At 43.2% G+C, this 23,614-nt stretch overlaps 1 protein-coding gene across 4 annotated transcripts in view; it reads right to left on the minus strand.

Annotated features, from left to right (window-relative positions):
• The window catches only part of CUX1 (cut like homeobox 1), a 365,895-nt gene that overhangs the window by 125,270 nt on the left and 217,011 nt on the right, over nt 1-23,614 (minus strand). For all 4 annotated transcript variants that reach the window (XM_080682650.1, XM_080682649.1, XM_080682652.1 and 1 more), the window contains exons 5-8: nt 19,895-20,032; nt 15,601-15,724; nt 10,921-10,997; nt 9,525-9,591 (exon numbers count right to left, since the gene is read on the minus strand). In XM_080682650.1, the coding sequence (XP_080538776.1) occupies nt 9,525-9,591; nt 10,921-10,997; nt 15,601-15,724; nt 19,895-20,032 (406 nt within the window). The remainder of the gene's footprint in view (nt 1-9,524; nt 9,592-10,920; nt 10,998-15,600; nt 15,725-19,894; nt 20,033-23,614) is intronic.

A 23,614-nucleotide genomic window follows, 5' to 3' on the forward strand; every position in this document is an offset into this window, starting at 1 on the left:
GGCAGAGCTGCATCATGAAAGTGCCCTGTGTGCTATGCGATGATTTTTCAATGGAAGAAAGAATCATGGAAATACTTTATTTTAAGGAGGACAGATTTTCAGAGAATCAGGTTTGTATTTTAGAAAGATACTTTTAGCATGCTTGGAGAATGGATCAGTCCAGGGAGAAACTGGCAGCAGAGAGATCTGGTGGAAAGATACTAAAGCATCCAGGCTAAGAGATAAAAAGAGCCAAATTACGGTAGTGGCAGTGGAGACCAGAGAAGCGAGGGATGCAGAATGTTTCAAGGAGGTGGAATTAATATGGATTAGACAGGAGGGGTAATAAGACTCAGAAAAGACTCTGTCTGAGGGAGAGAAAAATTGAAGGAAAGGGGTCTGTAGGAAGAAGGAGATTATGAAGAATAATGAGTTCACTTGGGTTTGAGATGCCTATGGTAGAACTGTCTAGTAAGGAGTCGAAAATACAAAGCTTTCTCTATTGGGGCACTAAACTTTCCCTTATTGCTTTGTAAGGGCTCTTTATATACAATGCGAATATGTTTGCCAGTCCATCCATCCATCCATCCATCCATCCATCCATCCATCCATCCATCCAGCAATCACTTGAAAGCTGTGAATTTCCCTTTGTGATTTCTACCTTAGCATCTTGCTTAGAAAAAATTTTCTACCCCCACATTATGTAAGTGTCCATCTAAAATTTCTCTTAGTATTTTTATGATTTTGTTTTTTTACATTTAAATATTTAAGACATCTAGACTTTATTTTGCATGAGGCAGTTAATTATTGTAGCACCACTTATAGAAGACTTCATAGTTCTCTAACTTATTTAAATTCAAGCAATTTTTATATAACTTATTTAAACTAAAGCAATTTTTATATACATCTTTTACTCAACTTTTCCTCCTTAAAAAAATACAGAAAAAACCAGAGGTGAAAATACAGAAGAAAAAAAACCCAATCAACCATATGTCTACACATAGAATTAACCACTTAACAAATGGGTCCATTTACCATTATCAATGACAAATTCTAGAATTCTAACTACATTTGGGCATTCCATGGAAAATGGAGAGTATCCATTAATCTTTACATTCTGAAGTTCCTACAAATTGTACAGCCTTTTAAAGGGAGAAAGATCACAGAAATGCATTAATGTGAAAAGAGTCAAACAAAAAGATAAATGCAAAGGTAAAAATATATGCCATCCAATAAAATTTCAAGAACATGCTCTGCTTTTGTGCTCCAGGCTATTTTGATAACATTCCAAACAGCACATAATTTAAATTTTCCTCCCAACTCCTTGAGAGAAATTAGACGGCACACATGCAGTCATTTGGGGGTTAAGTCTCACTGATGTTGAATGCCTGGAGTCTTTGCTCTGCTCATCAGAGCATTAAATCTGAAAACTCAGGAGAGCAATGCAGCCAGGCTGCAAGAGTGATGCTATAAAGTTCTGCATTAAAAATTCATATTGCAAGCTTGCCTCAGAACTTGGCTCTGGCTGGAAGGAGAGCTGGAGGGGAAATATGAGACACCCCACTGTCTTTCTGGCAATTGGAGACATTCCTCAACAAACAGCACCTCAGGAAGAGAATGAAAGGGCAAACAAGCCGTGAAGGAAATCAATGAGTTCAATTAGCTAGCTCTTTCTTGCTTTCCTACAGCAAACTTTTCATTCTTAAGGCTGGTTCAAAAAGTTTCTTTATGATATCTCAGAACAAGAGCCCTGGCCATCCTTGCTAGTGCCCAGATGTTTGACACCTCTCTTAATTTGTTTTACACCAGCCCAGAGAGCCCCAAATTCTCTCAGCCAGATGTAGCCAGCTCTCTCCTGAACTCTACAAGTCACCCTGATGTGGGGCTGGAGGGGACCACACACTGAACAACCTGTCTCACTTTAGAAAATGGGTCCTGCACACACGTGGCATTTAGATTTCAGAAGACCGTTACTCTGTGGTTATTAACCTCCAGTGCTGATCCATTTATTAAAGCATTAACAACTCCACAATGGTGTGTACGCTGAAATTTTTGCACCCAAGTGGCAACTAGTTAGAGTCCCTGGGAAGATGATGCGACACTCTTTAATAGCTGCAGTATGCTGCGACACAGACGGACTGATTATCACAAATTCAACATGGAAAACGAGGGGATTCTTTAGAGTTGAAACAGACCTTACACTGGGGAAGTGAACCAACATTTTTAAAGTGGGCCAAGGAAGATGCAACGTGCTTTGCAGACAACAGCAGCAATGGAGGCCCCACAAATTGAAGGTGTGTGTGTGCAGATCCTGTGCCAGGCATTCGTCATTAGAAGATAGTTTAATGATGTCACAAGGGAAGTCCCTAAAGATGCCATAGCCACTGGCAAAATATAAACACACATACAAGAGAAAGAGCAAGTGTGAAGCTTCCTAGTTTAAAGCCTGTAAGGCAAGGACAGCAGGGTAACAATACATCAGGTCCCAAACAAGAAAACCAATAGGCAACCCTCCTAACGTACACCTATTGGATGGTACAGGGTGCAGCATGTGCTGTTTCTGAAGAACCATTCATGACACGAAAGAAATATTTACATGCCAATAAAAAATAGAAATGAAAATTGCCTATCAATTTGATGCCACTTGTGAAAAAAACAAAAATCACTGTATAGAAAAAAACCAGAGGAAATATGCCAAAAGGTTAACATCAGTTATCTCTGTGTTGTGAAATGAGTGATGATCCTGCTTCTTAAAATATTTTAGAATTTTCTAAATTTTGTATACTAAACATGACATTTTAAATTAAAAATAATAAAGGTCATATAAAAGTCTTCATTGATTTGGGGCTATTCCATGGCAAGGACAGTTTCTCACTTCTGTCAGTCTTCCTGCCTCCCTGCAAAAGGGCCCGACTTGTCAGTGTGTGCCCTCTGCCACATCGGAAGCAAAGGAGAAGAGGTGCTGCGTCACGATGACCTGCGGGGCCACAGCCCTCAGCAGTAGCCAGGTCCCTGTGGTGAGTCAGAAACACATGGCTTTTGAAGGAATTTCACTGGGGGCAGAAGGTGGTGTGAACATTCCAGCCTGGGCCTCCAGCCCAATTCTTACTTCTTAAAGCACTTTAAAGGTTCAGATGGCTCCTGCTTTCTTCTTAGAAGACAACAGCTTCCTTGGTTTGCCCTTCTAGAGAGCACACAGCCTCACTGGTCATTCACCTCAGCTGTACCCCTGATCCACCTGTCTTCACAGCAAAGGCTCATGCTGATTTATTAAGTCAACAAAAATAGATGATGTACCAGCAACCATGCTAATGTGCAAGTGGTGGTACACAGAGAATAAGACAGGATCCTTCTGAGGAAGTTCAGCTGGCATTTGTCAACACGATGCAGTCTGCAGAAACACTCCCATTCTCACAGACCCCACAGTGTGGGAAGCAAGAAGGCATACATTTTAATGCCCATTTTACAGGTCACTAGATGTGTGATGATCTTCTACAAATTGATGTTTTCTTCCAACAGCCCCTTTATCTCCTTTAGCTTCAAACTGTGACTTCCCCAAGACTTACCTTTATAGTGAATCAGAAAAACCTTGAGGATCTCTAAAAAAAGCAAAATTTTTATAGAACCATGCCAAACTCAGGTGACAGTCCATGAAAAATGCTTTTCTTTACAATACCCTCTTCAAGAATGCTAGATGAATAATTGTTATCTCTATATTCATAAACACGTTTATGCCCACACATACAGGACAGCTACATATGCATGTGGTTTTGTGTGCAGAGCCTGTGTCCATGTGCACATCACACCTGTCACTAGCCTGCCCTCTTTACTCTGCAGGTCTAGCACCATTTCAACATGGACCTTTAGCAGGATTAGCTGAAGGGAGGAGTAAAGGTTTCCGAATCTCATGGATGCCATTAATTTCTAGACCTGTGTGGAGTCCACAGAACAGGTGAAGAATCCTTGGCAGTCAAAGGAATTTCTACTTGGATTTGAAAATATAAAGCCACCCCCTTCTTTCTGCACAGCCTCCTGGACTAGAGAAAACTCCAGATCAGGGCTGCATTGCTTAGAGGAAACAAAACAGCTGCCATCGGTGCAAAAGTCAAGGAAAGCCCTTTAGGGCTCACCCAGGCTCTGGATTTTAGGTGTGGAGCACAATACTTGTACAGGGAAAAAATCCCAGGAATTTTACAAAATGCACACACTCTTTTGGAGATAAGATATAGAAGAAAAAGACATCAAGTGTTCCCCCTTTGATCTGCTTCAGTTCTTTCTAAGGTTTAAGGGACAGTAGGTTCTTTATTCAAGCCTATGCCCTGGAAACCATAAAAGTAGCTGCTTCACTATTTTTAGGGAAATTAATCTAGCCAGGATAATTACAGCAACCCATACTGGAAATTGATGACTAATCAAAAGGACAGGAAATAGAAAATTTTCCATTCTTAAAGGTACAGCAGATAGACTCCATTTCAGGACAGTGAAGGTGGTCTTTACAAGTTCAATCAGGGGGAGCAAAATTGGCCTAGAGGATTATCAAAATAGTGTGCGAGCCTCAGGCTTCGTCACCTGGGCTCTATCAGGCCCAGTTGCCTGAGTCTTGCATGTGGAGCTGTAAAAAGATAAATAAAAGAGAAATCAGTCTGCTACGGTAGATCCAATGGGGCTTGTGGGATAGGGACAGAGAACTGAAACCCTTCAGGGAGCCTGTCACACAGGCAACACTGCTCCCCTAAGGAGGCAGCACCACAAGGGCCGTATAGGCCACCGTGTAGTGTGCCAACAGCACTGCATTTCAAGTCCAAAGGACTAGATCTGGGGCCTGACTGCATGTCCTGGGACTGTTTCCCTGTCCATGCAGTGAGCACAATAAAAGCTTTCTCGATGATTGTTAAAAAGAGTAAATAAGATACCGTGTAAGAAACCACCGCGAAAAGTCCAGAGTGATCTGTATGCAGGGAAGGCACCTACCCCACCTCCATTCTATGACACACTGGTGGCATCTCCCTCCTGGGAGTCCTGTCTTGAGCTGTCGTTTTTTGTCACCTTTTCAAATCGCATTTCAGGTCCTCCAGGCCCCACTGATGGGCATGGAATCCCCCATCTCCACAATGCGGGCACAGGTTCCCCGAAACAATTTCAGTAAAACTGTAAGTCAAGCGCAAGTGGGAAACTTTTCTGCTTTCTCAGAGCATATTGTATATTGTGATAAAATACTGGTTATATACTTGAAATAAAGAAAACACTATAAAATTAACCAAAGTGAAGTTCCTCATAAATGTCTCTTTTGTAATGTAGTGTGTAAGTACATGCATATACAATGTGGCTCTTTTTAAAAAGCATATAGGCAAGGAATACAACATGTGTTACCTTAAGAAACAAATTTTACTGGCAGGAAAGGTTTGGGAGGTGCAAATTCTCCTAAGACTAACATTAGCTATAAAAAAATGTAGTTTTTCAGTGCAATTCACTATTTTCTTTCATCAGAGGCTCAGAGCCGCAGCCCACAAGTTAAGAGGAATGTAATAAGCTGACGGTGTGTGTTACAACTGAAGCTCCTTTTGCAACCAGGATTCTGGGAGACGAAGCAAAGAGGTGGCCGTGGACTTGAGCTGAAATGGGAATTTCTGCACTTTTGCTCAGAACGCTAGTGTCTTGGCTAGGAGAGCTGCATTCCTTCTGCAGTTGCAGCAGCAACCTAAGTCTAAGCACCAGTGAACAGCTGCGAAAGACAGGCGCAGAGACGAGGGCCTGCGTGATGGTGCCAGGCCTCTCTCCACCTCCAAGTCCACCCGGAACCACTCCATACCACTCTGCTTTGCTAGAATCTCCAAGTTAAAGTCATTAGGTACTAATTCTCTATTTTCTAAGAGAAGTGGGAAGATCTGTACACAGGGTGACCACCTGAGAAGGAGGTACTTTTTAAACTAAAAATAAAGGGGGAGGGAGGCAGAGAAATAATTCATTTATTTAACCCAGAAATGGTTATAATCTAAAACCCTGCAAACCCATTACACAACAACTGTTCTGGCAAACGCCGCTATGTTCCAACAAATATTAAACTGTGCTTGCCATTTGTCTAAGGAATCTTGCATTAATAAACATGAAGAAGAACACTTTTACCTCCCACTCTCAATGACAGGACCAAACAAAGACCAGCTGTATTCATCAATGGGTCCTTGTTCTGCACATAAAGGCTAATTACATTTTGCTTCAAGCCTACACATGGAAAACTTTACTGCTGTGGTGGCCGTCACAGTCAGCCCGTGCTGTCCCAGCTGACGCAGGGTGATGACTGTACACAATAAACAGGGGTCTTGGAACAGCCCTGGTGCCTTCGACCTGCAGGCTTCTTTACAAAATAGGGGTGAGAGATGGTCACACCAGTGACATCTTCCAGCGACACAGAGGCAGAGGCAACCCATGCTCTTTAAATCTCATGGGCAAGATGATGCCAGCAAGGTCAGTGTTCTCTAAGGTCTGCTAATTTCAGAAAAGCACCCCAAGCCCTCCGGCAAGATTGCTAGGAATAGCTTCTACTGCTGATGGTGCTGTCACTGTGTGCTAGATGCTGCACACACACCTTCTCATAACTCGTCACCACCACCCCATGCCTTGACTACTATTATACCCATTGTACAGGTGAGAAAAGAGAGATGTAGAGGTCAGTGAGCTTGTCCAAGGTCACAGAGGGAGAGTGAGTAGTGGCCCTGTGTGAACCACTCCCAGATCAGTGTGCTCCAAAGCCCACGTTCCCCTATGCCTCCTCAACCCCCTTCCTACGTTTTCTGTCAACAAATACATAAGAATCCTTCCTTTCCAAGAGATACAATGAATTGTTCCGAAATGTTTTAAGACCATTTGTGAAAGATTTGCCCCTTGAGAGCTTATATTCACATGTATTAACGAAAAGCTGTCTAGTCTAATAAAATATACATAGGTTGGGGCTGAAGCAGATGGTAGAGTGACAAACCTTTCCCAGAAAATAGAAGGGGAGAGGAATGCGGAGGGGGAAGCTTCACGTGGGATCTCCAAGACTGAAGCAATTGCCTCCAAAGTTAAAAGAAAGTAGCAATTATTATCTCAGTCCATTCTCTACATTTTTTGTGGATTACTTACTCTGGGAACCATTTACAGTAAGTGTTTGGCCCCAGGCTGCCTTTTGTTAGTAGTTGTCCATTTCTGATTTGGGAAATGCGGGGTCCCTGTGTGAGCCTGAGTCCAGCCCTCAAGCACCCATCATGCCCACCTTGACTCTGCAGAGAAGCCATTTGGGACTTCAGGATGGTCCTCCCAAGAGCAACCTTGCTGGCCTGTTTTCACAAACTGCCTCCAGGAACTATCTCCTTTGGCCTCCAGGAGCTCCTCATCTTGACTCATCTTCCAACCTCAAATCACATGTCACTCCCTTCAGGAAGGCTTCCTTGACAATTCTTTCCTTTCGCTCTTGCTGGACCTGTGCTGTGGACACTTGCCATTCTCATTTCCAGTTCCCTCTCCCCCATCTCCCAGGGGCTGCCCTCTGGCTTCTAAGTTTGCCACGAGGATTCCTGGCAGGGAAAGGGAGGAGGGTACATCCATGGGGTGCTGGTGTCACCCCCGATTTCTCAACCCTCCCAAAGGCCACGAATTCCTCTCAAGGTGGTCCCTTCAAACCTGGGCATGGCAGACTCCAGCCAGTGCTCACTACGGATGCTGCATTCTGTGTCCCGCCCCCTTCCTGGCACATGCCACAGCGAACAGTCCAGCTGTTATTAAACTCTCTCTGATTACCCTAGTTGGAATGTGCTGCCTGTCTTCTGCAGAGACCCTGACTGGCACAGGTGCCCGTCATAATTAATGTTCTTTCTATTTCAGCAGTGATCACACTGGATTGCAAAGGCTTTTCTCTCTCTTGAGCCTTTCATCCCAGGCTTTCCAGAGCCCAGCACTGGTCTAGGCACAAAGGAGGCCTTCAGGAATGTCTGCTGGACTAATGAGCGGACCTGTTATTTTTGAGTCACGCATATTGTGTTTCTGTCAGGCTTGTTCTCTCCACGTGCACACGTGCACATGTGCATACCACACCCTGCCTCCCTATTCATCACTGGAGAATTTCCTGCAATGATCACAGGAGGGAACACACACCAGGAGCACTCATGACCCTGTCTGCAGTTTGTGACAACAGCCAGTCCCAAAGCAAAGTATTTTCATGATGAGCAATTGACCCCCATACATTGTGATACAGTTTTCTGGTTCTGGTTGAGAGAAGTGAATTACCCCCCAGCATTAGCCTGGCCTCTAGTGAGGCCAGAAGAGGATGGGGACAGGGGCTACGACATCCCTTCTCTGATTCTGTCTCCCAGTCACTTCCCCAGCCACCTTGTTCCCTACCCAGGGAAGATGAAAACCTTAGAGTAGAGGGAAATTTAAGTCTTTACTGGGTGACTGTTCTCTGTTTCTTCCTCAGTCCCTAAAACAAACCAATCAGGTGGACACAAATTTTCCATGCAGCCTTTTGGAAGCCCAATAAGGAAAAAAAAAAGATGAATCTAAACCAGGGACAGTATTCCTGCATGCCCTCTACTGGGAATTGAGCCTGCAACCCCCGCATGTGCCCTGACTGGGAATCAAACTGGCAGCCTTTCAGTACATGGGATGACACGCAACTAACTGAGCCACACCAGCCAAGGCTGGAAGTTGAACTTTTCTAATGCTCTCAAAGCAATGTTTTTCAAAATGGTTGAGATCCACAGGAGTAACTGTGTTTTATTTAGCACCCCCCTCTTCCCCCGCCACCTTCCCCAGCCCACTAGGGTCTGTGTGAGTGAGCACAGCAGAACTTTCTTCCCAGAATAGGCCACCTGGGAGACATAGCCAGGGGCACATGGGCTTTTGCAGGAGATGCCTTTTTCTAAGAGGTTCCCAGAGTAGGAAAAGGTGGTTTCAACTCTAGCCTGGCATTGTCTGTCTAGACTTCCAAGTAGAGGAACAATCTATGACTTCTTCACCTTTCTTGATTTATGTCAAAATTATTTCTTCTTTTCTGGTGTTCTGCATGGAGGGTGGGCTACCAAGAAGTGATCCTATGGCAGACACTGATTTCCTTCTCACAGAGCCTTGTGTGATATACATGCCCAAATATACACATTCACTATGTATGTGTCTGCAAAGGGACACCCGGAGTTGTAGGTGTGACTTGAACAAATAAACCTGTGTGGGAATGAAGGACTCTGGCAAAGGTAAAAGGTGATGTGTTTTGTCCCAAAATTTCTGAGAAAAAGGCACAGTGTTAACCAGGCTTCACAAAAATCAAGGAAAAAAGTTTCAAGTGGTAGGATTGTTCTGCGAGCACCAGAGCTTGGGTATTAAACTGACACAAGCAACTCATGGGAATAACACTGCATTCCTTACAGCAGTTCCAGAGGCCAAGCACCTTCTAAACCCTGAACCACTCTGCTAAGACAACAGACAGAAGGGAGAAGAGGGGAAAGCCTTCATGGATTGGCAAAATCAGGTGAGACCTGACCAAACGAGCATATGGAGGAAGCCAGGCAGAGACTTACTTAGCAGTAATTTCTTCATCATATTTGGTTTTCAGGTCAAATAATTCTGTTTGAGTTTTTTCCAGGGCTGAAAGGAAGAAGATGTAAAACCATAATATAAGACACTAATTGTTTAAATTAAGTTTAAAAAGGAACAGTATACAAGTAACAGATTCTCATTTCAAAAGAGTAAAAAATTACAAAAGTATTTAGAATGGAATAGAAAATCGACTTTCACTTCCACCTCATCTCATCCCATGCACCTCCTCAGAGATCACCACTGGTTATATTAGTGTTTAGATTTCCTCCCTTTAAATATATTTTGTTATTTAAAAATATTCCCATATATCATTGTACATCAAGCTTGTCAAACTCATGGCCCGTGGGCCACATGCCTCATTTATTTGGCCCGTGTTTGACATGCTTGTTGTACATGTATCTATTTTTCATCCCCCCAAAATAGGATGATACAAGTACTTCCTGAGACTTGCCTTTATCAGTAACAATTAGCTCGGGTAGCATGCCTAGAAGTGAGGGGCTGGGGTAAGGAGCTTTGACGTTCCAACTGCAGATCAATACCACCAGCTGGCCTCCCAACAGGCAAATTACATTCCCACAAATACTCTGAGTGTGACTATTTTTCTATATGCTCACCAACACCAAAGACTATCAATTAAAAATTTGTTTGACAGTCTGCTAGGCAAAATAATCATTCACTGATTTAATTAGCATATCCCAGACTATTAAAAATTGTTAACATTTTTTCACGTGTATCAGCCATGTGTATTTATTCTGCAAATTGCCTGTTCACATCCTACTGACTGTTTATCTACTTTTATGATTTGTAGGTAGTCTTTATATATTTTGAGTTTTATTCATTGTCTGCTAAGTTTGTTGTGATTATTTTCCCATTTAAATTAAACATATAGTGCTGTTTCCCTCAGAATAAAAAAAAAAAGAAAAAAAGTAATAAAAAATTTAGCATAACATTTTTTGCTATCTTTTACATTTTAAAGTTCTGTTATTTCTGTTCTCCTTAACTTCACTAGGGTAGAAATAAGTTTTTCTTTTCCTAATATTGTTCCAAATGAAATGTCAGTCCTTGACAGTTTGGTGATTTAGATGAGTTTGTTGGAAAAAGAGCAGGAAGAAAGAATGGCTTGTGGAAAGGATGAAAATGTAATTCAGATCCTCCCACCTCGACATTAACAACTCAGTGTGGGTGATTAACAGAAGTCAAGGTGGAGAAGCTGGGGCTCTACGTGGAATTCTAGAGCGTGGGTTCCCTTCCTCCTCCAGGCTCACCACAGCAGGGCAACAGATAGCAGAGGGGGCCTGGAGAGACCTGGAGATCGACCAAACTTCCCCCATGTCAGTCTTCCCTGCATCAACTTGACAAGCATGAAGAATATCACACCTGTTTGCAGAGTCTGAACTTTATGTTCTGCTTCTTCCAGCTTTGAGGTGGTGGACATCTGTGTCTCTTGCAGCTTTCTGAAAAGGAAGAGAAGAAAGCCAAATTGGTCATCTTGTTTACTAACATAAACACCTTGTGTGTTTTGGAGCGAAGATGATCAGCTATCTTCACCATAACACATACAGCCAGCGACAGGCACATGATCAGGTATCACTTGTCATGCCATGAGCACTAAGGAGCTCACTTACTGATGATCTTCTACTACCCAACTTTATACCCACATGTTACATAAAGTGAAGTGTGCATCCTGTGGGACTTGATGGGTGGTAACTAATGTAGAAGGTTATCCTAAATGTAATTGGTTCTGAAATGCCAGATATTAAAAAAAATCATCATCATGCACTCATTGTTTTCTGAAGTTAGCCCAAGAAGAATGATACATCTACATTTTGCTGACACAATGAAGGAATTTGTTGGAATAAAGGATGTACTAAATAGATGTGACAGCTGTTCCATTTTTGTTATAATGGAATGCGAATGCAACTGCAATACCTAATGGGAAATACTGAATGTTTTAAACTACATTCCACATATTTACATTTCCCATGATCTCCAAATGAATTCCCTGGTCAATAAATAACATTCCTTCCTCCTAATCTACAGAAAATTCTCCAAAAATAAGTTGATTATTTTTATATCATATGAATATAACACATGCTCTCATAATAATAAATCTGGGAATACAGAGAAGTAGAAATGACAGTTTTAAAAAAGCACCCAAATTTCCATCACCTATGGAAATGGATTGCTCATATTTTCACATACTTCAATTATAAAATTAATATATGCCCTGAGTTAAAAACAAACAAAAAATCCAAAACATGAATATTATAAGAGCATGGAAGGTAAAATGCCCTTTTCCTTCCTTAGTTCTATTTCTTCCTCATATAGAGTTCTTTCACAGCCTTCTAAAATTTTTCTGCGTTTACAGAAATATACAATATACTCTAAAGTAATATACACTGATGTAATTTACTATAGTATAATGCAAACTCATATGCAATATACTGCAGTGTAATATATACTCATATGTAATATACTATAGTGTAATATATATTTACATGTTATATACTGTAGTGTGATATACACTCATATCTAATATTTTGAAATATAAACTCGTATGTAATATACTATAGTTTGATATGCACTCACATGTAGTATACTGCAGTGTATATTACATACACTGCCTGCCCCTTCTTTTAGGACAAAAGGGATGACAGCACATAGGGTATTCTGAAGCTTGCTTTTTTACCTATCTCCATACTTTGGAGATATTCTACGCCAACATATATAGTTCTTCTTTATTCTTATTAAGTAACTAGAGGCCTGGTGCATGAAATTCGTGCACGGGGGGGGGGGGTGTCCCTCAGCCCAGCCTGCACCCTCTCCAATCTGGGACCCCTCGAAGGATGTCTGACTGCCCTATCACAATCCAGGACTGCTGGCTCCCAACTGCTCACCTGCCTGCCTTCCTGATTGCCCCTAACCACTTCTGCCTGCCAGCCTGATCACCCCCTAACCACTCCCCTGCCAGCCTGATTGATGCCTAACTGCTCCCCTGCCAGCCTGTTTGCCCCTAACTGCCCTCCCTTGCAGGTCTGGTCCCTCCCAACTGCCCTCCCCTGCTGGCCTGATCGCCCACAACTGCCCTCCCTTGCAGGCCTGGTCCCTCCCAACTGCCCTCCCCTGCTGGCCATCTTGTCGTGGCTATCTTGTGTCCACATGGGGCAGGATCTTTGACCACATGGGGGCAGCCATCTTGTGTGTTGGAGTGATGGTCAATCTGCATATTACTCTTTCATTAGATGGGATAGAGGCCTGGTGCACGGGTGGGGGCCAGCTGGTTTGCCCTGAAGGGTGTCCTGGATCAGGGTGGGGGTTCCCTTGGGGCGAGGGGTGGCCTGGGCGAGGGGTCTGTGGTGGTTTGCAGGCCGGCCATGCCCCCTGGCAACCCAAGTGGAGGCCCTGGTATCTGGGGTTTATTTATCTTCTACAATTGAAACTTTGTAGCCTGGAGCGGAGCCAAGCCTTCTGCTTGCTCCGAGGCGGCAGCCATTTCTATTGGGATTTATGTATCTTCTATAATTGAAACTTCGTAGCCTTAAGCAGAGGCCTGGGCCAGCCAGGGCTGCAGAAGCTTGGCTTCCTCTATCGCCGTGGACAACCCTAGCCTCCTGCTCTTTCCAGCTCCGTGGCTGCCGCCATTTCTGTTTGGATTTATGTATCTTCTATCATTGAAACTTTGTAGCCTTGAGTGGAGGCCTAGGCCGGCAAGGGCAGGCGGAAAGCTTGGCTTCCTCCATCGCCAGGGAAACCCAAGCCTCCCTCCTGCTCTCTGTGGCCGTAGCCATCTTGGTTGGGTTTATTTGCATATTCGCTCCTGACTGGCTTGTGGGCGTGGCTTGTGGGTGTGGCTTGTGGGTGTAGCAGAGGTACAATCAATTTGAATATTACTCTTTTATTAGATAGGATTGACGTAAGCAAGTCCCTAAAAACATTTAGATTGTTTATGTTTTATTTCCCACCAAATAATTCTGCAGTGATCATCAGGTAGATTTGTTGCATAATTCTGAGAGGGCAACTGTTAGATAATAATGATCAAAAGGTATGTGCAAATTTTTTTTTGTTTAGATAGATGTCAAGAAACTTCCCAACAAAACAAACCTCACCAAGTAAACACCCTTCAATAGTGAGAGTCTGTTTTCTTATGCCAACACTGAATAAAACTAAATGTAATTTTACTGCTGAGTAAAGCTGAGCATTTCTGTTTGTATGAACTGTCTGCTTATCGCCTTTGCCCATTTTTTGTGGTGCTGCTTTTTTATTAATTCTTTGTATATAAAGAAAATTAGTCCTTTTTCTTATGTGGTGCTAATACCTCTTCCCAGTCTCCTGATGCTTGAAAAATGCTGTCTATTGGTATTTGTTTTTAAAAAGGTTTTAAATTTTAAGTAATGAAAATGGATTGCTCACATTTTCACATACTTCCTAATTTTCCTTTTATGCTTACAGAGATCTCCCCACTCCAAAATTATTAAAAACAAAATATTTGTCCAAGCTTTCTTCCAATATGCAAATGATTTAATCATTATTATTTAAATCCTAGATCCGTTTCAATTTTTTTCATGTGAAGAATGAGGTAAAGATCTAGCTTTGTCCTCCACCCTCAGTGGTCCGTCAGTTATTCACATCTTTTAAGAGAATAAATCCTTTTACCTAATTTGAAAAGTCAATGTAAAAATATTAAATTGCCATATTAAGTTTATTTCCATACTTTTGTAATATATAAGTTTGCTCTATGCAGATGGGCTCACACTGTCCATAATATTTTATCATGCATTTTTCACTTTATATTATGCTGGATATATTTCTGTTATTACAAATTCTATGTAACTATTATTTTAATAGCTGCATAATGTTCCAGTTAGGGATGGCCCATCTTTTACTGACCCACTTCTCATTGGCGAGCATTTCAATTGCTTACACCCTGCCTTCCCCCATTACCAATAACATGGTGAGCTATTTCTTTGGGCAAAAAGTGCTTTGCTAGGAGGCATTAAGAGTCCACTCATCTCTGAGAGCCCCGACTTCTCTGGGGCTGCACCCAGCCCTGATCTCCCAGCAGTGTGGGTGCAGCATCCCTGTATAGAGTTGGGCTTGGCCTTGGCCCTGAAGTGAGGATTTTGAAGCCAGTCTGAGCACAGGGAGGCCAGGCCTGCAGTGTGGATCAGGCCCTGGTCCCACCTCAGGTTGACTAGGTGGGAGAGCAGCTAAGCTGAGGCCTAGTTTCTCCATCTGTAAAATGAGATGCCCACTTTGCAGGTCTGTTCTGGACTCAGCAATATGTTCCAAGAGGGCCTGGTGGGTGCAGAGCAGGCACTAGGAAAGTGGAGTGGGCATTCTTCTTTCCTAAATGAAGCCAGCTTAATAGTACTCCAGAGTCCTCAGTGATACCCATCTTCATTGAGCCCACTGTATGCAAGTGCAAGAACCTGTGCTCAAAGTCAACCGGACACAACATTAGGCCGGGATTCTCACTTAAAACCACACATTTACTCCCTCTTGTTAATGGATACACTCATTTCATGATAGTTTTAAAATAGAAAATCTATATTTCACCAGAGTTCTAAAACTCCAACTTATGTCCTATTACAGTTTTTATAAGAAATCTAGCTTTCATTAAATCATCACAATAGTGACAACCAGCTCACTACTGGTAGAAATGTTTTGGGTGAAGTAGGCGATCTGAGATCTAAAACTCACAGCAGTTGGATAGTTTATGAACATATTTTACTGACATCAGCTCCTTGATCTACAAAGCACTATGAGGTAATGAAAAGATGTACAATCGCCATTTGCCAACCACACACAGTTCATGCATGGCCTGGACAGACACACTGACTGAGACGGTCCCCCAGTGGGAAAAGACTGATATATTTCACTCAAGGTAGTCTCACCCATTACAGAATAAAAGACACCTTTAGTTTTCAAATAATTTTCCCTAGAGACCCTAGGATTTTGGTTTACTCCTGGGCAGGTACATTTTAAAAACTGTCTTGTCATGTGAAGTTTAGATGTAAAACATTATGTCAGTACCTGCAAACCCCAACACATGCTCACCTCTCCTTTTCTGCAAAATCATTTTGTAACTTTTGTTCCTTTTCGAGAGCTATAGTCTCAGCTTGGTTCTTCAGAGTCTGTTCATATTCTCGGATTTTCTCTTTAAGTGCTTTTATCGTAACCTCTGCAGAAAGAAAGAAAGGAACTACAGTAAGAGAAGCATAGTTCTGTGTGGCTATATATACAAGCTTTCGTAACCGAGTAGGATTGGTGTGTTTTAAACTTTAGCTCTTCAACTCTGACACAAAATCAATGGTTATGAGTCCCTTCAGAGACCTTTTACTCCCTAAATGTTAAATTGAACTTTAAACGTTTAGGTTGAGGAGGATCAATGGATTTTGCTGGGAAGAAGAGCTATGGTTTCTCTAATACAACTTAAAAAAAAGGAGGGTGGAATCAATGGTAAAATATAACATCTTATTGATGAGTCTTAAATTAGTCCTCTACTGAGGAAAATTAATAATGTTTTACTGTGGGTTTTAGTACTTTCTTACAAAGAAAACAGTTCATAATTATGTGCACATTTTGGAAGATGCCATCTTAGCCGAAGTCACTATGTCTGCAGGCCCGCCTGGCTGTGGGCACACCTTTGCCATGTCACAGTGATGAAACATGGAGTGTGCTAAGTAGATACAACATGCATCTCCTTGGCTGGAAAGGACTCACCTTGCAGCTTGGGTGCAGAGGGCACCCTCCACCGAGGCCAGAGTCTGACAGACTAAGGCTGTGTGTGCAGAGCAGACAAACAGGGCCTGGGGGAGCTACACTGGAGGGAGGGTGAGGATCAAGGGTGTGGGTAGTAGTGTTTGGCAAAAAAGGAGCCCTGCAGTGCCAGGCTCAGGACATAGGCCTCCCTGGGAGGGCAGACTAGCCCTGGAAAGCTCAGGCCAGGGATGCCATGAGGGATCCCCCACCAGGGATGCCATGTTTACAGCTGTCACTTCAGTTACACAAAATGGGAACACCAAAGTAGATGTAATGAATGGGGCAGGGTCCTAACTCAGAGCAGTGGTGGCTCTAGGGCAGGACCATTCCACATGCTCCCTCCCACAGATATCTCCTCCCTGTGTGCTGAACAGTCCCTGGTAGAGCACTGTGGTCCCGACTCCAAGGAGAATGGAGCTCTTGCATGAACCCATCTCTTAGAAGGAAAAGCCGAGGCTCTGGAAATGGCTGAAACATAATGAATGAAGGAGCTGAGGCTGGGCCAACAGGGTGAGGCCCAGACAGGGCTTGTGCCAATGGGGCTCCAGGCTCATGGGATAATGCCACCTGCCAGATCTTTGCCCAAGTAACAGCTTGCTTGGTGGCCCCTGTTCCTTCAGGTGGTAACTCATGTACCTCTTTACTGCCTGAGCAGCACAGACATGCTGGGCAAGGCAGCAGTGCATCAACTGGGCATTTAGTATTTATGTGGCTTAGTAGGTAAAAGCTAAAGGCTCTTTGGTTAAAAGAAGAAATTGGCCGTTTTTATTAAGTGGAAGCCAGATGGTTCTCCTTAGAGGAAGAGAGAGGGAGTTAAAACTAGTGATCCTGTCAGGGCATTTGAAAGAAGAACAGGGGGCTCTCTGCCTTTTGGACTGGTTATTCCGGGCCTGAAAGAAATGTTCCATGAGCACTATGGTTAGTGGTTCCCATTACTGTCAAGCCACACCGACAGGGCCAAAGTCACCTCTGAAAATACTTGCACATTCTGTAAGTCAATGGTCTATGCAAACATATAGAATTTCTGCCTCTAACAATTGGTTGGAAATATCTGTTCAGCCCCTGGACCCCAGTGCTTATGCCAATGGGTTTCTCACTGTGGCACATCTATGCTCCTTCCAGGTGACACTGGAGCACTGGCTGAGGGCTCCCACTCTGTCTAATGAGGTCTCTTTGCTATTCCCCAACCCCAGGTGGGCAGCTCACTGATCGGCTGAGCCTAAGTCCAGGGCTGAGTTGTTCTGGAGCCTCTGACTCTGGTCCTCCTCCTGTATACAGGTCTGGCTCCAGAACATGCTCCTGAGTGTGCCCAGCAGGACCCCCTGCATGTGAGCAGGTGAGGAGAGAGAATAGTGTGGCAGAAAGGGCACTGAAGTGCTCTGTTCTCATTGGCTATGGCCGAGGCCCCAACTTACTCATCTTTAAATGCGAGGAAGAATTATAGCACATAATAAATTCCCATCCTGCTCTAACTTTTTACCAATCTACAATATGGCTGTGATGACTAAAACAAGTGACATGCACCCCAACCCTTCCAAATTAAAATAATTTTTATATTGGGAAGTAAAGAGAGGAACTTAACATTTTTTCTGGAGGTTGGAAAATCTGTTACTATATCAATAAATAAAGAAGGGGGGATTTCTAGAAAAACAACAACAGTGCTCCATAAGAGCAGCTGATCTTTACTGAGAGCCAGGAACAGTGCTAAGTGTCTCACCAGCACCTCATTTTACTTATAACAATCGTATGCGATTAGTGTGAGAATCCCCCACCCAAGAAAATGAGGCTTATCACAAGGTGAGATCCCTTGTTCAAGGTCACACAGCTAAGTAGTGGCAATGAAGGGACTCAAACCTGGCCTGTACGCCCCCAGTGCCTTTGTCCTTAAGTCTCTGACTAAATAATATACTATTTCATTTACAAACACCCATCAGGTGGGGCCTTTGGGGAGCAGAACATTTCACTTTCAGTTGCCGTCCTTGCTGGGCATGGAGGCACTGACGAAAGCAAGGCTGGGGGCAAGGATACCAGCACCTCACCATCCTCCAACAAAACAGAATGAAAATAAACACCAAGAGTAAGATGCTAGAGGTCATTGGATGGGAAAAAACAATGTTCATTCCTTTTGGGTAGGGCTACAGAGGAACCCAGGTGTGTTCATTTACAGGTTATCTTTCTTTCTCTTCTATTTAATTTTGACATTTGTATATACCCCTGAAACCATCATCACAATCAAAATAATTAGCTTTTCCATCATCCCAACAGTTTCTTGTACCCCTTTGTAAAGTTTCCATCCTGTCCCACCCCTGCTGAATCTTTCTTTTCTTCTTCTTTTTTTTTTACACAGATTATCTTTCACCTGAACATTTGGGTGGTTCTGAAAAGAAACAACTCCTGCTGGGGAAAGGCAGCACCTTCTCCCACCCAGATCCCAGCTTAGTAAGTCCAACAACTCACTTCCCAGCAGGACAAAGCTGTCCCTGAGTCTTAATGACTCACTGCTCCCCGTGGCACCAGATGGGGGTGAGGGTTGGTGTGTGTGTGTGTGTGTGTGTGTGTGTGTCGGGGGGGGGGGTATCTTAGCTGTCTCCCACCTCTAGTCGCCCGAGGAAGAGGACCCATGGGACTGCTGCCCACACTGCCCAGGCCTGTACCTTCTAGCTGCTCATCACAGTCTTTTCCTGGATCCTTTTCGTGGACAAGCCCTTCTTGCAAGCCTGTCTTCAATGCGCTCAAAGCCCAAGGACACTTTAAAAAAATCTTCATCAGTTAATTCTTTATCCAACTCTTGGAGAATATTAAACAGAAGGCCACTCGGAGGAGGTCACCAAAGTGGTTTAACTTTCCTTTCTAGCTCCTGCTCACCCAAACCCCAGACAAAAACCAACAGACTGCATGTCTCCTTGGAGCTGCCTGAAAAACCTGCAGCTCCCATCAGACAGGGCTGTGCTTTTTTGTCAAGAAGAGGACGTCATAGGGCTCCCTGAATCTGAGCACATCTGGATTTTAGGTGCAGAAGTGATTTCTTTCTTCTTCCCTGACAGGAAAAGCCAGGCAATTTTTGCCCTTTTTGTCTTGTTGATGGCAGGGCAACCACACCAAGAGGCCGTTTTCTTTCATTAAATTCGTAATGAATAGGTGATGCTGACAAGGAAACTGTAGTGCTTAAGCATGCAGCCTTGTAGGATGTGGCTAAAGCCTTAATGTATCGGCAGCAATTATTAAATGACTTACTGTATGTGACCCTTTGATCATAAGCTGGATCTCTGACAGGTGTCGCCCGCAGGCAACGCATCATTCTTGTAAAAGGCAGATCCTATCACATGATGATACAGGAAGAATTTTAAAAGAATCCTGATCAGTCCCGTCACAGGGCAATAAAATCAGATGTAGTTACTGTGCAGAGGAAAAGTTTTACTTCCAAATAGCTAAGCATTATTATTATCTCTCTTTAACCATTATGGTTCTTACCCCACCCTGACTTTATGACGTATATTACAATTAGAGCTAGTCCCAACAGGATGGGGAAGGCAATTTAAAAAAAAGAAAAGACAAGAAAATACCAAGCAAAGACACATCTTCCACCAACCTTGATTTTTTACTTCAGCAAATTCCTTGTTGTATTCCTCGAGTGTTTCCCTAAGTTTCTGGTTCTCTGTTTCAATGTCGTGCAGGCGCTGCACTTTGAGCTGGAGCTGCTGCCCGAGATCCAGGGCTGGCACGGGATCTACACGAGAGGTTAACACACATCAGCCCACTCTGGACCCAGACAAGCTATCTTCATGGTCACACCGAGGCTCAGGCAGACCTCCAGCCTGTGGCTGCTACCACTTGCCAAAAGTTGGGGCACATGGGGCCTTGTCACCTCCTTCAGAGTCCCTGGGAGCACCATGGCTGGGTTAGGGCCACTTCTCTGTTGCTATAGAGGATGTGTGCGTATACAGACTCAACCCCGGGCCCCCAAAGCAAATAGGGTGAAATGGCCATCGACTCACTGGGATATGCCCACTGCTCTGGCATAGTGTGACACTGAACCTTTGAGCTGATAGGAAGAGAGACACATGTGGCGGCAGCAAGCAGAGGCACCCTGGGAGATCATCCATGCACCTAGAGCTGCATGGGAGGATCGATGGTGTGTGGGGAGGTGCCTAAGCCACAAGTTTACAGTAATTCTTATGAAGTTGAAATAACACCTAATACTCTGAGAGTGTCTCACTGTCACAGAGCACTTTTACAGACGTTTTCTCCTTAGAGTCTCACAATAATACTGGAAAAGAAGTGCAAGATGTGTATTAGTTCCTTTCACAGAAGTGAAAACTAAAGCTCAGGAAGCCAAGTGACCTGTCATGGTTTCCCGGCTAGTGGACAGAGAACTCGAACCCAAGTCTGTTAACTCCAAGTGACTGTTGTTCCAAGGAAGATCCCCTGATGTAGTGGAGTTAATAAGTAGGACATGCTCACTTTCCGTCACAATCCTCCTTTACTAACCAAGGACACTCACAAGAGTCAGGTGAGCTGGGGAGCCAACCCGAGGTGACGGTGACCCGTCCTGGGCCACTGGGCCAGGTAGCCAGGAGACCACCACACTCTAATTATAGTATAAACAGCAGGAGATGGCACCTGGGCCAGTTATGTGAGGTCTTGTGGCCAATTCAATATATTATCTGCCATCAGATTTACTTACAAAAAACTAGATTTTAATCTAAAATTAGATTGCAGACACGGAATTTATGTACTGACTGTTGGCACAAAATGGAGAGACATTAAACATTCTTCTGGCATTCATTCTATCTTTATTTTTTCGTCGTCTGCCTAAAAGGCACGCATAATCCACCTGCTGGCACCAGCGGAGCACTTCCTCTGGAACGCTTGCTCCATCAGAGTAGAATACCCAAGTCCGCTGGGCTCAGAAAAGATTATTGAAGATATTTCTGGTATGGACGCCAGCATCACTTGTGAAATGGCTGCAAGGATTTAGTCTCCGGTTGAGGAATGCTAAACATCGAGCACAGCAGATCAACAAGGGTATATATTCAAGAGCTCACTTAATTTTCAAATACCAGAGTCATTAATTTTTCAGACCACCCCTGGTTCCTGGAAATGAGGGCTAGACCCACATGTTTCAGTCGATGCGTCTGCCAGGAGCCAGGAGCTCTCGGAGATGCCAACGTCTTCACAGAGTTTACAAAAGGCGAGCACTGGGATGTGTCCAGCACAATGGTGGACCTGTGCGTGGGGTTTAATGCCAACGCTGTCCATCATGTGAAACCTCTGGCTGCCGGGCATTTATTCTGTGTGTGTATATAGTTTATGACTACATCACTTCCTTATTTGTGGCTTTTCATTATTATTTTAATCAGCATTAAAATATTTATATTAAATTAGATTTCAAAAGCTATTTAGGGAAGATAGTTCTTTATAAGTAGAAATCGTAAACAACAGTAAAGACTGAATTACTCAGAACATTCCAGGTGTAGGGTTTTGTTTTTTTTTAAATTTCAGTATTTTCCAGGGTACCACCCCACTAGACCCCCTTCCTCTATGACCTCATACTGGGCAAGTGGCCTGAAGGAAACAAACTGTATGCCTTCACGGCCCCCTTTACATAGAACTACAATCTGAACTTGATACAGAGGTCAGGGAAGGACTGAGGAGGAGAGCCGCTGCTCTGTATAAAATTCTATTAGTGTTCGTTCATGTAGGCTTTCCAGCACAACTGCCAGTACAAATTATATCTTTAGAGAGCTAAGCTAGTATACTGCAATCCATCCCTAAAATTTCTGTCGACAACTTTTCCAGTCCATTCCTTAAAAAAAAATAAAAAAAAAAAAAATCCAGGACCCACTGTGTCTGCTTTGAATAAAAAATAGCTTTCCTCATTTGATTCGGCAAGGAATTCAGTGACATATAAAAATAACATGCATATTATCAAGTGAATAGTAACTAGACCTTTAGAGAAAATTTCAAAGCATTATATTGTAAATGAAAATTCTGGCAATCTCATAATTATTCATTATGGCATGTATATTTAATTTAACACTATTAAAGGTTAATGCCTAAGTAGCAAAACTGGTCACAGAATAAAGAATGAACTGAATGTTCAAACATCTCTATGCATTAAACTTCAAACTTTACTACAGTACAGTTGAATGACTAAACGCCTGCAGCATTTGAATCTTGTTTTGGATTATGTAAAAGGCATTGCTAAAGTACCTCTTAGGCTTAATTTTTATTACCTGCATTAAAGGAACAGCTAATTACCACATGACAATATAATGACTCTAGCGTGTTTGGACTAGAGACCAAAACAACGATTTTCGGCATGCCAAACCCCAACCTGCATGTTAATCTAGGGGAAATCATAGCTTTTTAGTCTCGTTAATGATTTCCAATGCTATTTAAACCCCACACAAGTATTGTTAGGCCTTATTCTGAGCATCACAAGCCTCCGATCTCAGCAGCTCAATTAGAGAATTGTCTGGGGGAGGCAAGAGAACACACCCATATGTGGAACAGGAACACACAAAACCCTCACCTGTCTCCTCCAATTCAACAGGCTTTATTGCCAGTTCCATCCACCCAATATGACAAACTTGCAATTTGTTTTACAATCATCTAATAGTTAATTCCTAAAACACCCATCGAGGCACTATAGAGCTCATTATGCAACACAGGACCCAAAGAACGTAATTACAATGAACAATAACACAGTCACCTGTATTCATTCAGCACCTTCTCCTAAGTACATGTAACATTACCTCATTAATTCCAGACATCCCAGTCCGGGTTGGGGGAGGTGGCTCTGCAATATGTCTGGTGCTGGCTCCTCACCCAAGAAACAGGGAGAGGAGAGAAGTCAGTGAGGCAAACAAGTATGCAAAATTCTAATGAAGATTTCTGCTTCCTGAACTAGTAGCCAACTGAATTATTTGGTTTCTTCAAGTCCTAATTTAACAAGTATTTCCTAAGCATCTTTCTGCTCTGGGTAAGGCCCAAGTGAGGCACTGGGATGGACACTCGGCTATGTCAGCCGGTACCAGCTTCACCGTAGAGATAAACCATGTTCACGAATATCAATGGTAAAACAGGATGTACCACACGAGTAAATGACTCATTCCAGATAGAGAAACTGGGAAAAGTAGACTTTATTTTTAAAAATAGGAGACAAAGAGTTCAGACCCCTGGGGACTGTGTGGCAGTCAGTCCATGAAGAAGATGCAGCATTTAGGGGAAAAAGGAGCAGGGAAGTGCCAGGCACAGTGCAGTCTACTGCTGGCACTCAAGGACACATTCTGTGACATCAGGACTA

This window comes from Plecotus auritus, assembly GCF_963455305.1.
Source record: "Plecotus auritus genome assembly, chromosome: 7".
Classification (NCBI taxonomy): Eukaryota; Metazoa; Chordata; class Mammalia; order Chiroptera; family Vespertilionidae; genus Plecotus; species Plecotus auritus.